Genomic DNA, 15,973 nt, shown 5'->3' with positions numbered 1-15,973 from the left:
ACATAGTCTCAGCGGAAGACAGGAACCCGCAGGAGCGACCCGCACAGAGCGACCCGCACGGAGCCATGTGCTCTGACAGTCCTCAAAGATAAAATCAGACTCAGTAGCCAGGCCTCTAAAAATAGAGCTTCAGGTTGAAAGAAACTTTTAAAGGTGCAGGATCCATCTCCGGCAGTGGAGCCGCTCTGCTCACGCTGCCGTGCGAGAGATGTTTGTTTGCTTAGCACGTTTTTATTTTTTCTGTTTCATGAAATTTCAGCAAATCACGGCAAATTGCATAAGCGATGCATATCAGAAATATGGGAGACACAAGCTAAATGCTCTAATATATATGCAAAAAGAAAGGCAGGCAGGAAGATAGGAAACAGCATCAGGAGTGTCAACGGTGTGCAGCCTCTGAATCGCCGTGGCAGGAACCTCCAACCGAACCACTTTACGTCCGTTTATTGCCCAGTAACAGCAATGCACAGGGGGACCTGGCAGCGCAAATATCACGGCCTGCGCAAATATGCTCCCTATAGAAATAGCTTTTCTAACGTGCAGCCCCGTAGGTGCGTGCTAATGAAGAAAAGGCTAACATCACTGTTATTATGATTATTATTATTCCATTTTAATCATGTTGTTAAAACCTTGACAGAAAGTGGTACAGAAGTGCCTAAGAGCATGCTAACAGCGTCTGAAGCAGGATGCGGTCCGGCTGTAATGTTAAAGGCTAGCGAAATGTCAGCTACAACAAGGCAAGGGATTCTGCTAGACCTTCTCAGTAATTACGCAGCTAACTACCAGCAGAGAGGCGGCAAATTAAATACTGCAGAATTACACACTTGAAAAGTATATCTGCTATCTGTGTTCATTACACCTTCAGGAGGGGGACAAACAGAGAGCCGGTTCCTGTACTAACAACCTGAACTCTTTACCTCCCATAATTTACTTCCCTTCAATCAGGCGCTAAGCAATTCAGCTGTGGGGCTGAGAGTTCAGTCCAAAGTCCACATATCCAAATATCCTGCCTCGTTTAACGGTGAATACCTCCTAATCCTGCTCATTTTCCTGCCTGTACCACGCAGTTCAGGTATTTAATTTGGCGGATCATGTTGTCTGTATACAGGATATTTAGCAGTATACAATTTATGATATAATTTTAGCACATTAACCTGCCTTTGGAATCAAATGCAGATTCATTTTCAGATTTGTTACCATTTTCATACAAAACCAACAGTAAATGGGTTGGTGGCATACAGAAGAAAAGAAAATGACGGGCAAACTGAGATTTAATATTAGGCCCAGCTGTTTATCAAAAAGATTTCTTTTATAAGTAACTTGCAGGTTTGATATGCCAAACCTAGGAGTAGGTAAACAACACTCAGGTTGAAAATCCATTATCAGCTGACCTCCACGTAACAACGGCCATGTCACTCATAAATATTCATTGTCTATACTGTCTTGATCGACAGTCTCGATCCTCCCTGTCATTGGCTCATTAAAATGAGACATGCTCATGTTATCCAGAGATGACCCGGACATCTGAGAAGGTCTCAAAAGAAGCATCACCATAATATCGATCAAGTCTCATGTTTTTATTGTGGCTATTGAGCAAATATAAATGGATCTTCTTGGGAGTGGACCTTTAAGACGGTACAAGTTATAATCAAAATGAATAATATGAAGGCTAAAATTTGGGATGTAATTCAACAGTTTCAGGTTTGGTTTAAGTCTTCGATCCTTTTCATTTCATTAAAATAGATACAAAGGAAGCGTGGATTAGATGTAATACCCTTCAAGCAAAACCGTTTCAAAGACCATAGAAATCCGCGTCAGAAGAGAATATAAATCCCTCATATTCAAACTGGATCTTCATTTAAATTACTCTTGATGTTTCCAAAGTGACTCCTAAAAACCTTCTTTTTTTCCCTAAATGTAAAATTTCTGTGAGCCTCAAAATCATTAGCATTGTTTTAACATCCAAAGTGACTGAAACGAAATGTCTATTTCTAACACCAACACTTTACCTAGCTTAATGCTAACCGATTCTGTGAGCGAAGAGCAGGAAATGAGATCACCAATCCAGATACCGGTCGGCTGGAGGCATGGAGATGAAGGACCTCCTACCTGTAGGTGATGTGTTTCTGCCTCCATTTCTGGCCCGTTAGCGCGTAGCGTCTGTTCCGTCGACGGCGACTGATCCGGGGATGATCGGGGACTCCACATCGAGGTTTCCTCATCCACCTGGGATCACACAGGCACAAGCTGTAACTGAAACCCTTTCGACAAACCGGCCGCTCTGGGAGGATTACCAGCACCAGGAAGAGTGGTGGCAGGCACCAAGCAACACAAGAGTACTGCTAATCCAGTACATCTCAGTATTTTGTAACACCCCTTACCTAGCTATTATGGATATATACTCACATACTCTGAATTCTTTATTTTACTCTTTCAGATGTGCTTTTGGCTCAGATCACTGCTCAGGTTTGTCAGTATAGACTAAGTATTACATCATAAGATATTTTCCGGTTAGTGATATATAATGCATATCCCTCTGTACATCCATCCATTTTCTGTAACTGCATATTCAATGCTAGCTAGTGACGAGGCTATCCCATTTAACAGAGGGTTTTGGACAGGACACACACATCAGACAGCCCCCATTTTATCATGATACTTAACCCCTAATGTAAGGTTTCTCTAAACTGTAACGCATTCCTCAGCTGCACTTCACGTTACTAGCCTGAAACATAGCAGATGATGTTATTGTGGCGTTTAACGAAAGAATGCTTATTATTCACTGCATTAAATGTGTCAGTGAAGCAGAATTAAAGGCGGTGTCTTTACAGATCTCTTTTGTTATTTACTAAAAATAAATCCTTCAAGTAAAATTAAACTGACTTCTTAGTATAAATACTATAAGATGTCACACCATCTGGGCCCAATCATTATAAAAGGCGTAAAATGCCGGAGAACTGACCTATCCTTAAAGAACTGTTGACTCCTAATCAATTCCATATCAATGGAAAACAGTCCCGGTTCAAGCAAGGTAAATTGTTGCTGACTAGATGGTGGGTGTTTCCAGCGTTCTCTGGAAATAAGGATGCTGCAGCCTAATTTACTAGCCTAGTTCGCCCCCGCAATATCTGTGCAGCAAGATGACAGCAGCACGCTGATACAAAAAAAAAGAAAAAATATGAACAAAAACAAATCCAGTGCCACTCACTCGATGGTGGTCTGGTCCAGCACTCCGGTTACTGGGATCCCGTAGAAACGCTGCATAGCAGCGACAGCTGACTGTATGGCCTTCTCTGAGCGCAGGTCTGACGTCCGGATGTCGTGGGGGAGCAGGTAGCCATAGTTCTTCAGCCATGTCTGCGGAGGAAGGGAAGCAAAGTTTCGCAGGCTTTGAGGGGGATGCTGTCTCAGTGATGCCTACGGATGCTTCGGAGGATGCAAGACAGTCACCCAGGCTAAATCTGGAGCAGCTGGCCCGAAAAAAAGCTCCTGATTATATATAACAAGGCCTCTCTTCAGCCAAGGGGCCTTTCCTCTTTACAGTGGAAGGAGAGATGCTTCTGAGTCAGAGGTCTCATATACAGCGCTCTGCACCAGCCTAATCAGTTTAGGTAATGTACCCGAGCTTTCATACCAACAATCCTGCCTGCATCTGTGTGGCACAAAGCAGAATCCCAAACCCAAAGGTACCAACTCATTTAGGCAGTGCAACCTGTTAGGATGACGAGAAAAACACTTTTCCCCACGTGTGACAAGTGTGTGAGGTCAGGCTATCAAATATTGACGTCTTCAACTATTCAGCAGAATATTATTCAGAGTAAAGTGATTATGTTCAGACTTGCAACGCTAAATGAAAAAAAAAACAGGGCATTACACTCTAAATTATACACTAAAGATTTTCTTCATTAGTACATGATTAGGATGACCTTTAGGAAGAAAAATTACCCTTTTCCCGACATTAACGAAAAAATCCAGAGAGCAGTGTTGAAAGGCAGGCATTTTAACTCTAGTGGCTACAAGGGGCTGGTATTTCCGCTGTTCCAAAAATTCCGAGGTATTTAATGTACTTTGATGGCACAATCAAGTAGCCATTTGGAACATCCCGCTAATGCAGATCTGTTTATAATTCAATGAATCATTCAGATATTATTAATATTACAAAACAAAAATTTTAAGGGCTGAGCTCAATGGAATAATATTCATGTTGCTAGAATTAAAATTCGGAGTTCTGTCTTTGCTGCACAACTTAGTGCAAAATAACAAAACACTAATCTGGTTAAAGTTCTAGGTCTGAGTGCCGTCAACATCATTAGCTTGCATAATTCTCATATATGCTGCTGGGATTACAATATGACATGCTCATCACTGCCATGGATTTAGTCTTTAGTAAATGGATTAAACTCACAGAATACAGGTCTTTGGCTGAATCCGACGGCGCTAAATCTACTTCAGCATGATTTCAAGATGGAGAGTTAAAACCAAGTAAGATTTCAGCCAATCTAACAGTGGCTAGTTATGTAAATGTGCTTTATGCAACATTATGCAAAGCAGGTGCCCCATTCTTCATTTTCAACATGATACCATACGCAGAATATTCAAAGTACATTAACCGTAATAAGCTGTTTCATCAAGCTGTTTCCAAGCCGGCTAGATGATGTGAGCGTTAGCTACCAGGTGGTTATGTTAGCTTCACAGGGGACTTGTTACACATGTTTTCCAAAAACCAATATTAACCAGTCAGCTTCAGAAATAATAACATCAGAATAGAAGAAATTTACAAAGAAGAGGAGGCCATTCGGCCCGTCAGGTTTGTTTGGGGGAGAATTCAACTAATGGCTTAAAAGTTGTTATTATCTTATCAAGCTCCGATTTAAAGGATCCCAAGCTTTAAGCTAAATTTAAAATCTTATCTAAAAGACGACGAGGCATTTTAGTCCATTTCTGAATGGCAGCTTCAGGTTAATTCATTGCATTTCTGCATGACACTCTTCTCAAAAGGCTGTTCCAGATGTTATGCAAGAGGAGTCGATGCTACACCAGACAAGAAGAAAGGAAAGAAAATGAACTCTAAGGGTTTATAAGGGGGAAAAAAACTAGAAGTTCAAGGACCAGTTTGTCTCCCTTCCGCTGAAGCCTGCCAGCTTTATATGATTCAGAAACATGTGGACTATCTATTAGCCTTAGTAACAAATAGTAAATAGTGCAGGAAATGACATGTTATGAAAACACGAAGAACACAAAACAAAACAAGCAATTATTTACATCCAAAATGTATTCAACAGTTCAGAATCTAATATTTTACATATATCATGCAAGAATACTTCTGCAGTACTCACTGATGATAAAATATAAACATAAATGTAGGAATGACTTATTAATTCCATCCATCCATTTTCCAAACCGCTTATCCTACTGAGTCACAGGGGGTCCAGAGCCTATCCCGGAAGCAATGGGCACGAGGCAGGGAACAACCCAGGACGGGGGGCCAGCCCATCACAGGGCACACTCACACACCATTCAATCACAAATGCACTCCTATTGCCAATTTAGCAACTCCAATTAGCCTCAGCATGTCTTTGGACTGTGGGGGGAAACTGGAGTACCCGGAGGAAACCCCACGACGGCATGGGGAGAACATGCAAACTCCACACACATGTGCCTTAGGTGGAGACTCGAACCTGGGACCCAGAGGTGTGAGGCAACAGTGCTAACCACTGCACCACCATGCCGTGACTTATTAGTTGTTTTTATTAATTAAAATGTTTCCAGGTTTTTGTTCTTTTTTTTTACATTCAATAATCCTACTCCCTTTCAGCTTATCCTATCACTAGCCAGACATAAAAATTAAAATGAATGTTAGCTGTAGGATCAGACCAGGGAGTTGTTACATAAAGCAACATTTCTCAGTTTCAGTTTCTCAAATTTCTAGAAGTCATGATTGTCCAATAAGAGTGTAAGTAAACAGCATTCCTATTGGACAATCATGACTTCTAGCTTAAGCTAACCTTGCAAGCTGAGAAATCTTGCTTTGTGGAACAGCCCCCAATCATTTATGCAAAGACACATGGAACATCACTGCTTAAGTTAATAGATTTTTGTACATTTTGTGTGATGTTTCCATCATTAATAATAGGAATAATGAATGAATGAATTTTAATGCACATTAACAGGCAACTGCTATACACTATAAGCATGCAAACCAAAAATGAACATTTCTCTCAGTTCCTGATCCAGGAACTGATTTTGAGCAAAATAATGCAAAAGTTTTAGCTTCCTGACACCATCGCTCTTGTTTCATACAGCCCGTAAGTTCTAAATATGTCTTGAAGATATCTAGTCTGATTCAACCATATCTCTAAGGTAATGCAAAATGTAAAAATATAAAATACGTCGATGCATTATTACATGTAACATTTCTCCTGCTGTTCACAATTTATGGTACAATAAATATTATGATTAATATAAAATGGTGTTTCAGCCACACATTCATATTTTGATGGAAAACAAACCCTAGTTGCTGAGAAGATAAACACTGAAACTAAATATAGTCATTTGGCAGCAACAAATACATGAAAAACAGGAAACAGTGAATGTGGCAAGAAGCCCCAAATGGAGTATGAAGCGAAAGTAAAAACTTAAAATCAGAGTATAATCAATCATCAGGGTCAAATGCACAATGCAACTGTGGGACCAGGGAGATAAATGTATGTAAAAATTATCCTAATCATTCATTTCGATTGTGACCCAGTTGGTTGACTAACTAGCTCTTTGAGGTTCTACAGTCCAACAGCACACCATGTAACCACTTTTACATTCAGAGGATACTGATACCTCACCTTTGATACGTGTAGCCAAATCAAAACCACTTCTACATTTTCAGCCATTCGATTTCAGGACATTCAGCCCCAACATTTCCCTCTGAGCGCCCACACATAACAATTCCCGAAACTTTACCCTAGTTGAAAACGCAATTAGAAGCTAAAGGTCAGCCGGCTGCTTCTGGGAACATAAGTCATGGTCTCAATGAAGTCAACGCGGTAAGAATCACCAACGACAAACCTTGCCACAGATCAGCAGCCCTGATCAGCAGGTTCTGGCCTTTACACCTCATCTACAATTATTTATAATTATAATAAATTATAAATAATACATGCCCTGATGTCCAGATGGGTGACATTCAAATACAAATACTACTTTCAATATCAAGTCCATTTCTAATGGCAAGACAACAGATATACGTAATGCTACAGTAATTGTTTGATCTTATAACCCCAAGGGCTCAGCTGCCCCCCGTCGAGCTCCTAACCCCAACCCTAACCTGGAAAGTACATCAGAGATCATGGAAGCAGGATCTGGCCATAGAACACGAAGACATGCAGAGCAGCTCGTGCATGATGTGGACTCACTACTACACAGAGCTGTCCAACCAGAAAAAAATAAGAAAGAAAAAGAGAAAAGGTCAACAATTCACACACAAAACACTGACAGCTTAAACCAATGCAACATCATTTATTATTAAAGAGGGGACTGAAATATGCAGGGCAGGGGGTGTACATTTCCTCACCTAATGAGTAGAAAACAAGAATGAGAAGCTCTCCAACCAGCTACGGTCCTAACATGGACTACATCAGGTGAACTTCTAACTAAAACCTAATCTAATGTCATTTGGGATACTTTGGAGCGTTGCCCGGCGAGAAGCTCAGATGATACTCACTACTTGTTGCAGCAGATAAACCTCACGATGTTGTGACTAAAAATGATAAACTGCAGCCCTAAATATAGCACCAAGAGGCAAAGATGGATTTATATCTGAGATCCCCAGTTTTATTTTTAGCAGATCCTCCTTGCGACACTGCCTCCTCTCCTTCGCAGGTTTACTGTTTTCCCCCAGCACAATAAACATTACAGTAGCAAGTGAAGACAGCAATAAATCAGATATTTGGGGAACTGCCGGTGCTGAAGCTGCATTTCACCTACCGAAAGTTGAAGCACTCAAACACACACGCACTTGTCTATTTTTGAATATGTGGCATCACTGAAGTGCTGAGTTTCCTTCTGATTTACATGCAGGATACAGATATTGTGCAATTAAATGCCCCCACAGCATAACTTAGGAGATATTGGATGTCTTATTAATGACATATTTCAAAGCAAAACAACGGGACACACATTAGATGAGGGATCATCGCGTCTTTGTTGATATCATACCCCTGCCAACCCCACTCCCCATTTGAGAAAGATGTTCGGATTTGTTGTGTCCGGCTGGGGATGTGAGCAGTGATACCAGGCCAAATGACAACCCTACATGGCACGGCTGCCAATAGGAGGGCAGAAGAATTAGCGGAGGCTAATCGAGGGATGGCGCCCCATGACATCACGTCTGCCTTCTCAGATTCCACGACCCGGAGGGGAACCACCCAGCCCATGGCCTGGCGATCGATGAACGCCAGGATATGGGTGACGCACGGCGTACCTGGCGATGGCACTGTCGTCTCGCAGTTTGGCGAGCCTCGCAGAGTCGCACTCGTCGACAGGGCGGTGTGTGTGTATGAGTGGAGACAGTGGGGAGAGGTGTGGTCAGAAAATCAGGAGAACAGTTAGAAAAAGGAGAGGGAAGAGACACTTAGGGAGAAAAAGAGAGAGAGAGAGAGAGAGAGAGAGAGAGAGGGGGAGGGAAACTGGATGGGGGAGGGTAGAAAATCCACAGCAAACAAAGGATGAGGAGGCACTGTAGGACACGCCAGTGCACTGTAAGAGCCCGGAATGGTCAACGAATAAAACCGCACTTCCTCTCCCTACACGAACAAAGACAAACCAGAACAATAACAGCTAGCTAAGATTTGTGACTATTTAGACTTCCTGTAATCCTGAGCCCAGCTTCTGCAACTACAAACAAAAAACGGTGCTAATGAGAATGATGATTGTACAAAGGTTATAAAGATTAAGGCAAACAATCAACAAGGTGAGGGCCGAGGCTCTCAGTATCGCTGAGATTTCGTGCGACGCTCCGCATGGACGCTGGAGGCTGTGGCGTTTTCTTTCTTCCGTCGCCGCACGTGGTGGCGGAGAAAGACGTATTCAGGGCAAACGATACTGCGCGCGAAGGCGGCGATGTCGGCTATCCTTAAATTAGTCTGCTGCATCCGGAGTGAACTGCTGCTCGGAAAGGAGCCAGCACGCACCTTCATTAATGCAGCTCATTAAATCTTCAAGGCCTAATGCTTCTCTTAATTTACTACATGTTCAGAAGCAACCAAATCTCTTAATAATAGACTCTACATCTATGAAAACCTTAGGGAACTCATAATAGAATTGTTCGAGGAGCAATTTCTGTTCGAGTTGACAAAATTTGATAATGTCCATAATATAATCGTCTTTTGCCAACATCCAAAATATCTCCAACTATAGCTCCTGAGACAACAATTATCATTATTGGTTGCAACAGTAACATCAGTTACTCTACAAAAATGTTATTTTGTACCAAACGTGGACATCTTTATATGCAAGAAAACTGCAGTCTTGATTGCTTAGATCCAGAGCAATGCAGAACGAACCCCCCCCCCCCAAAACCCCTGCCCGCCCATTTGAAGTTGGATAATTTACTGAAGGAGTTCAAGTTAAATATCTTGTTGAAAAGCACTGGAACCTAAAAGTGACAATGTTTGCACATTGAGCCAATGTCTTTAATTTCTACACTATAATATGTGCAGGTAACGATCAAATCCCTTTAATCTGTTGGTGTCTAAACATTCTAAGCTCAGTATTAATGCAAATCTATATCGTTTTCAGTTTTTTAATGTGCTGTGCCAATATAAAATGTCAGAGAGGGATTGGTCGTTCAACACAAATCTTCACACGCTGCCTCAATTATCTATTTATTGTCAAATTTAATGAGGTTAGCAATATTGAAGCGGGAAGGGAAAAAAGAAAGCGAAGCGAGTGTTGTTATGTGCGATATCTCGGCAAACAAAAGAACAACGGTCGTCCATCCCGTCTCTATGGTTATTATCAAACCAAATGGGAGAAAAAAACTGGCCAAAAACAATGAATGTGGGTTGGAACAAAGGAAAAAGGAAGACATTTCAGTTTCAATTGCAACGTTCTGAGGCGGCCTTATGTCAGCCTTTGTTTACATCCTACTTTAGCCTTTATAGTTCCTGAGACCGTTCGCGAGATTCAGCAGGTGGACGATATTATCATTATTAAGCTTCCAAGAATTAAATATCATATATTGAGCAATTTAGGCCAAGAGTTGAAATATTAAATAAATGCCTGTTGCACCATTGGACACCAGGCTTCCTCGGTCTTCTATTCTATCTTCCAATCTCCTTGCAGTCAATTACAACTGAACTTTTGTTACATAGTGATCCCTCAGCCAACTTGTCCGCCCAATATGCAGCAAAACAAATGTCACATTAGATTAAATCCAGATGCCTATCTTATAATTCTATTGACCACTCAGAGAAAAAAAACACATTAGCCCAGTGAGTCATCCCTCTCTGTCTTTCCCAGAAACCCATTTGATCCTGCCTGAGCAACTCACCCATCACGAGATGCCGAACGGTAAGTAAGGCACAAAATCTTCCTGACAGACACCACAGTCGCGCCGTCGGGGCTACCGTCTCGTTTCCTTGTCGTTTGTTGTCAAGAGACAACTTTTGGATAGCGCTCGCTCGGCCAGTGGACACGACGGGGTCTTAATCTCATCAATGTCAAGTTGACCCACATCAGACAACCAATGCCAATTTGGAGATGTAGCTGAGGAACAATAATCGATGTTATTAAACTGGATTAGCGCGTGCTGCTGGGAGAGTGCCCCCTATCACCCTTTGCATGAACATTCCCAAGATCGCCCTAGACTCACAGTCCTGGACATTATCGACATAATTAAAAGCCTCTGACAAACAAAGAAGAGCAATATATAGAAAGCAACATGCAAACATTTTCAAGATACTTTAGATAGATGTAGAGACGCTCCTCTACTTACGAACTGTCAACTTACGAACTTTCAGACATACGAACAAAGAGGACCGTAAGTCCAAATTGTGTTCCTTGGGCTCCCGTTTCCTGTCGGCAACATCAATTTTTCTTTTCGGCACGCCAATTCCGGGTAGTACGACTTCTGGCCGCAGCAGCGTAGCCTGTGTACTATCAGCATCCTAGTTCTTTGTACTTGCGTATACCCTTAAAATGATGTTGAACAACGACTTACAAAGATTTCAGGTTACGAACGGCCGTTCGGAACGTATCTCATTCGTAAGTAGAGGAGCGTCTGTACACGTCAATCTTCCAACCATTTATCCTAGAGAAGGACATGTGGGGCGTGACGCCAACCCCAGGCAGCACTGAGCGAAAGGGAAGGGGCACATCCTGGAAGGCATGCCAGTTCATAGCAGTAATTTAGCGATGCCAGTTAGCTGAACTGCATGTCTTTGGACTCGGGGTTGAAATCCATGTTATTCCACACAGACAGAGTCGAGGCAAGGTCCAAACCCCCAGTCACGGTGGTATGAAGCAGCAGTCTGCCACCATGAGACCCAAAGATTATGACTCTTACAATTATAAGACAGGTGCCCAAATTATCTTTGTGTCCATAAACATTGACAACAAAATAACTCTTAAGGAGATGCAATTGATACATTATTGCTCAAAGAGATTTGGTTATTTAGTAAAGATGAAAATGAAATAGGAATATGCACACAAGAGATGTATCTACATTTGATTAATGTTTAGACCGCGGAGGCAGAATGATTAAAGGCATCACCTTTATTGGCATACAGAACATAATTCCAATCAGGATCCAATCAGTGTTTATCTAGTATAGGCCAGTCCAGTACCAGAACTGAAATATCTACTGTTTCAGATATTCATTTCTGGATTTTTAATTCAATCCGACATTCTAAGATGACAGCGGGATGAAGTGCGAGAAATTCATCACCAAAACGTTCCCAAGAAACCACTGCGCACCCATAACCCCCTGCTTTCCGAATGCCTCTCTACGCTCTGCACTTTGTAAAGCTTCCTGAAATGGTTTATTTCCTCCAAGCTGTCAGCTACAGTTCGCAAAAGGGGGGCAGGATTTGCGCGCAGACATTTAAGTAATAACACAGATGGCATGAATGTGCGCCCCAAAAAAGTTAAACATGCCCCCATTATTTCACGGTTTCACTGGCCCACACCCCCGACACTCTGTCAGAGTGCCACTTCCAACGGTAACCCTCTCATCTACACCTGAGAACATCCTAACAGGACTTCCCATGACAGTCACCCGCTTTCCCATCACTGTCCCTGATCCTATCCCATCTTTCAAAACAGCGCCCAACCTCAGCTGATCTGGAAAAGTTGGAAAAAGTACCGCAGTATGTCTTTCTCAGTTCCTAAGCACTACCGAACTGAGATCATTATTTAACATACTGAGCAAATTGACTCACTAAAATATAAACCTTCACGTCTTCTATAAAACAGCAGCTTCCAGTTGTTCCATGAAGGCTAGATTATTCGTGGCATCAGCCATTCTGAATGACACACACTCAGGCGACCATTCCTTTGCATTCATGAACTTACCAAAAATATAAAACATCTTAAATTAAGTAAAAACAAATCTAATAATTTGTGGAATTAATATTCCACAATTTCCTGTATAGCATTACTATTCATTGCCAGAAGTTTTCATCTGCATAATAATTACTTGTAATGATTTTGTTCATAACATTTAAAAGAAACACAAAATAAATAAATATTAACCCTCAATACAATCCTATATTGTTTATGTAAAGCACTTTAGAAGCTTCTGGCCTTAATAAAATCAGTTACCATAAATGGATGACATTCCACAGTATCCTTGGCAAAAAGATAAATATTCTTACACGTGTATGTATATACAGGAATTTTTATTTCATACTGACACAGTGATGTTATAGAGGCCTTAAGAAATACTTATTTACTTAAATATATACTTCTGCACTGTAATCACAACACTTACTGTACAAAACAGATGACAGGTTCCAGTCTGCACTGTACCCAGAAAAGCCATCACATATCTATGATGACATCTGTTATCGTTTCCATGCCAAAAGCACATCACATGCGCATAATGCGACTCATTTTTATACTTAAAGATGATAACCTCAATAGAAAATTGGGGCTCTGGATACGTTAAGAACATTAGTAAAACCAGCTAAAAATAAAAACCGAAGTAGTCTTGACACGAGAGAAAAAAACGGGTAAATATTTCCCAAGACGCCACAGAAATCGCATTGAACTCCGAGAATAAAGGCTGATTATTCATGTTTTACTGCTGATTTTTTAAAGTGAAAGACCGAGAGGCAGTAAAATTTATTATTATGTATAGGATTGTAAAATGTATTATTAGCAGAAGTTATTTGTAGATTCTTTTAAAATTCTATTTTAAATGAACCGACAAATAAGAAGCAAATTCACAGATTCAAGCTGACTATTACCTTTTATTATTTGGGCAAAAAAAATATTTTTTCATTCATAAAAACCAACTCTTGATTGTCAATGCACTAAAGCAAATCAGGCTTACCATATTAGAATAATTAAATATTATGTGTGTAATATCATGTTACTTAAAGTCAGATTTGTACATGAGGTCAATAATGGATGATCTTGTATTAATAATTACAAAAGAAGGTGTGAAGACCCAAAGCACATAATCAAATCAAATCCATGGAACATCTTGATTTATTATCCAATATTTCATTTAGGTGAGATTGATATAAATATCCATGAAAAACAAAGAAATTGCCACAAAAGATTACTGATGTGTTGAAATCTCTGCCAGTACTCATGATCCAGTCCCTCTCACTCATTCTATTGTCCAAGAAAAACGCATATAAATAAATAAACGCGCGCAGAGCATCCGTTAACATCTTTGGCATCTTTTTCAACCTTTCGTATCCCACAGACATAAACATAATTGAATAACGCGGGCATGCATACATAAAGTCTCGGCTTTAACGAGTCCTACAGCCTACTCCTCAGAACTAAATGTACAGTACGCATTTATGTACTCAACAGCAATGACATACCCACGCCGCCCCGGAAAAAAACACTGTGTATCATAAAGGGAGAGTCAGTACCATATCTAACACAGCGGTTGGACGTAAAAACACAGGAAAAACGCGGTATGGCAATATACAGTAAAATCTAATTCTACATGTCACCATTGCTCCTTCCGTCTCCCCCTTTTTTGATAAATTATAGATGAAGCTATATTTGGAATAGCGAAAAATTTCCAGATTCTTTGTTCTATGCACTTGAGAGTAATAGCGACTGTTTCAACAGCGCCTCAGAATGTTTCGTATTAATTTTACCTAAACTGAAATGTGATCAACCGCCTAAGCGAGACAATAAACACGATGCTTACGATGAAAGAACCGCGTTGAAAAAAAAGCAATGTTTCTTTATTATGAAAAGAATGGCCATGAGGCGGGGGTATATCGGAGTCTTATTCTTGTAAGAATTATTATGATTATTGTTATTTTGTTATTAATAAATGTGAATCGTAGGTGTGCATATTAAATAATCTGATCACTAATCCTATCTGGTAATGCTCAAATCGTAATATGGACAATCAATAATTTACGACATGAGCAAGTTATTATATTTGTGTATTATCTCTAAAATTCTGAACGTGCTGATTTACGCTTGTAGTTGCGAGCAAAACTTAAACGACAAAAATCTAATACGTGTTTACACACACATACACATAGAACACACAGAACACACACACACACAATGATATTTATGGCTCAATATGTAGCATACAATACAAATGATTTCTCGTCAGAAAAAAACTAACGTGCCTTCATCAGCTGACACTGAAATGAACTGGATATTTAGCTTGTCAAGTTGAAATAATTTGTTGAGAAAAGAACCGAACTCGAACACCCTGGAAATACGGTCTGTTTCTTCAAAATGTACTGGACAGCGATTGGGATGGGAATGTTTTCCCATGTCTAGCATCCCGTTGCTGAGCATAGCACACAGCGACCTATACTAGTGTAAAACCTAAATTACGTCTACATAACAATGGACAAAAACCTTTGTAATCTTTGTATTGGATGCTCATAGAATAAAACAAAATAATTAGTCCCAGAATCAGCAATGCCAAGCTTTGTTGATCTATTGACTCCCAAATTGTTTATTTGTCTCTCATTACTTATTTTATTATCTAGGGGGAAAATGCCGTTTATACACCTTATATTAACAATATGACAATAACACCGTATGAACTATAACTGCTATTTTACAAATGGAGATTATTCGTCTCTTCAGGATAGTGTCAGTGCGTTTTAGACAAACGCATTTTTTTAAGAAACGACAAGGGTATGTTGTCATGCGGTCCAAATCGGTTCCTTTCATATCGTTTCGAGCTTCTGACCTACCTCAACGATGAAGGTCTTCTCTTCACCACAAATCGAGACAACCCAAAATAAAATATGAAAATAGCAGGTTTTCCAGCAGAAACCAGGGAGCCCCGCTTTCCTCCTTTTCACTCCCACCCCCGCCATGACTGTCCCCGAAAATCCACCCTCAGTCGGCCTATGATTTCCAGTCTTGGGTCCGTGGGTATGATGTTTATTCCTCGGTTAGAATGATTCTCCTTTATTCCGTATTCTTTTCTGGTTAATTTTCACCGCAGACCGACCACTAAACTCGGGAGCCCATTGCGCAGACTCAGTTCTTAAAGCTGCACGACTAAAGGAGGTACAGTACAGTAGTGATGCGTCCCAGCCGCGCGCGGCGGTCGCTCTTTGCAGCGCTCAGATGGCCAGGTCGGGTGCGCGCTTGCCGTGTCACACATCCACCCGAGTGGCACAGCGTACTGCCTCCATACCTAGTTAAAAAACTGGATTGAATGGTTCCAGCAGTAACTGACAATGTCCACTTATTTTGTGCTGCATAATTGCCACACGTCTTTCTTTTGTGCGGTAGGATATGTGACGCT

General features: G+C 40.8%; 1 protein-coding gene across 1 annotated transcript in view; it reads right to left on the bottom strand.

Moving 5' to 3' along the window:
* The window catches only part of mmp24 (matrix metallopeptidase 24), a 27,105-nt gene extending 11,132 nt beyond the window's left edge, over window positions 1-15,973 (bottom strand). Inside the window, exons 1-3 of the mRNA XM_049022664.1 lie at window positions 15,411-15,973; window positions 3,209-3,357; window positions 2,110-2,226 (exon numbers count right to left, since the gene is read on the bottom strand). Coding sequence (XP_048878621.1) covers window positions 2,110-2,226; window positions 3,209-3,357; window positions 15,411-15,536 — 392 coding nt within the window. The 5' untranslated portion in view covers window positions 15,537-15,973. The remainder of the gene's footprint in view (window positions 1-2,109; window positions 2,227-3,208; window positions 3,358-15,410) is intronic.

Source organism: Brienomyrus brachyistius, chromosome 8 (genome assembly GCF_023856365.1).
Source record: "Brienomyrus brachyistius isolate T26 chromosome 8, BBRACH_0.4, whole genome shotgun sequence".
NCBI lineage: Eukaryota > Metazoa > Chordata > Actinopteri > Osteoglossiformes > Mormyridae > Brienomyrus > Brienomyrus brachyistius.
The sequence above is the reverse complement of the archived record's forward strand: the minus strand, read 5'-3'. Positions and strand labels throughout refer to the sequence as shown.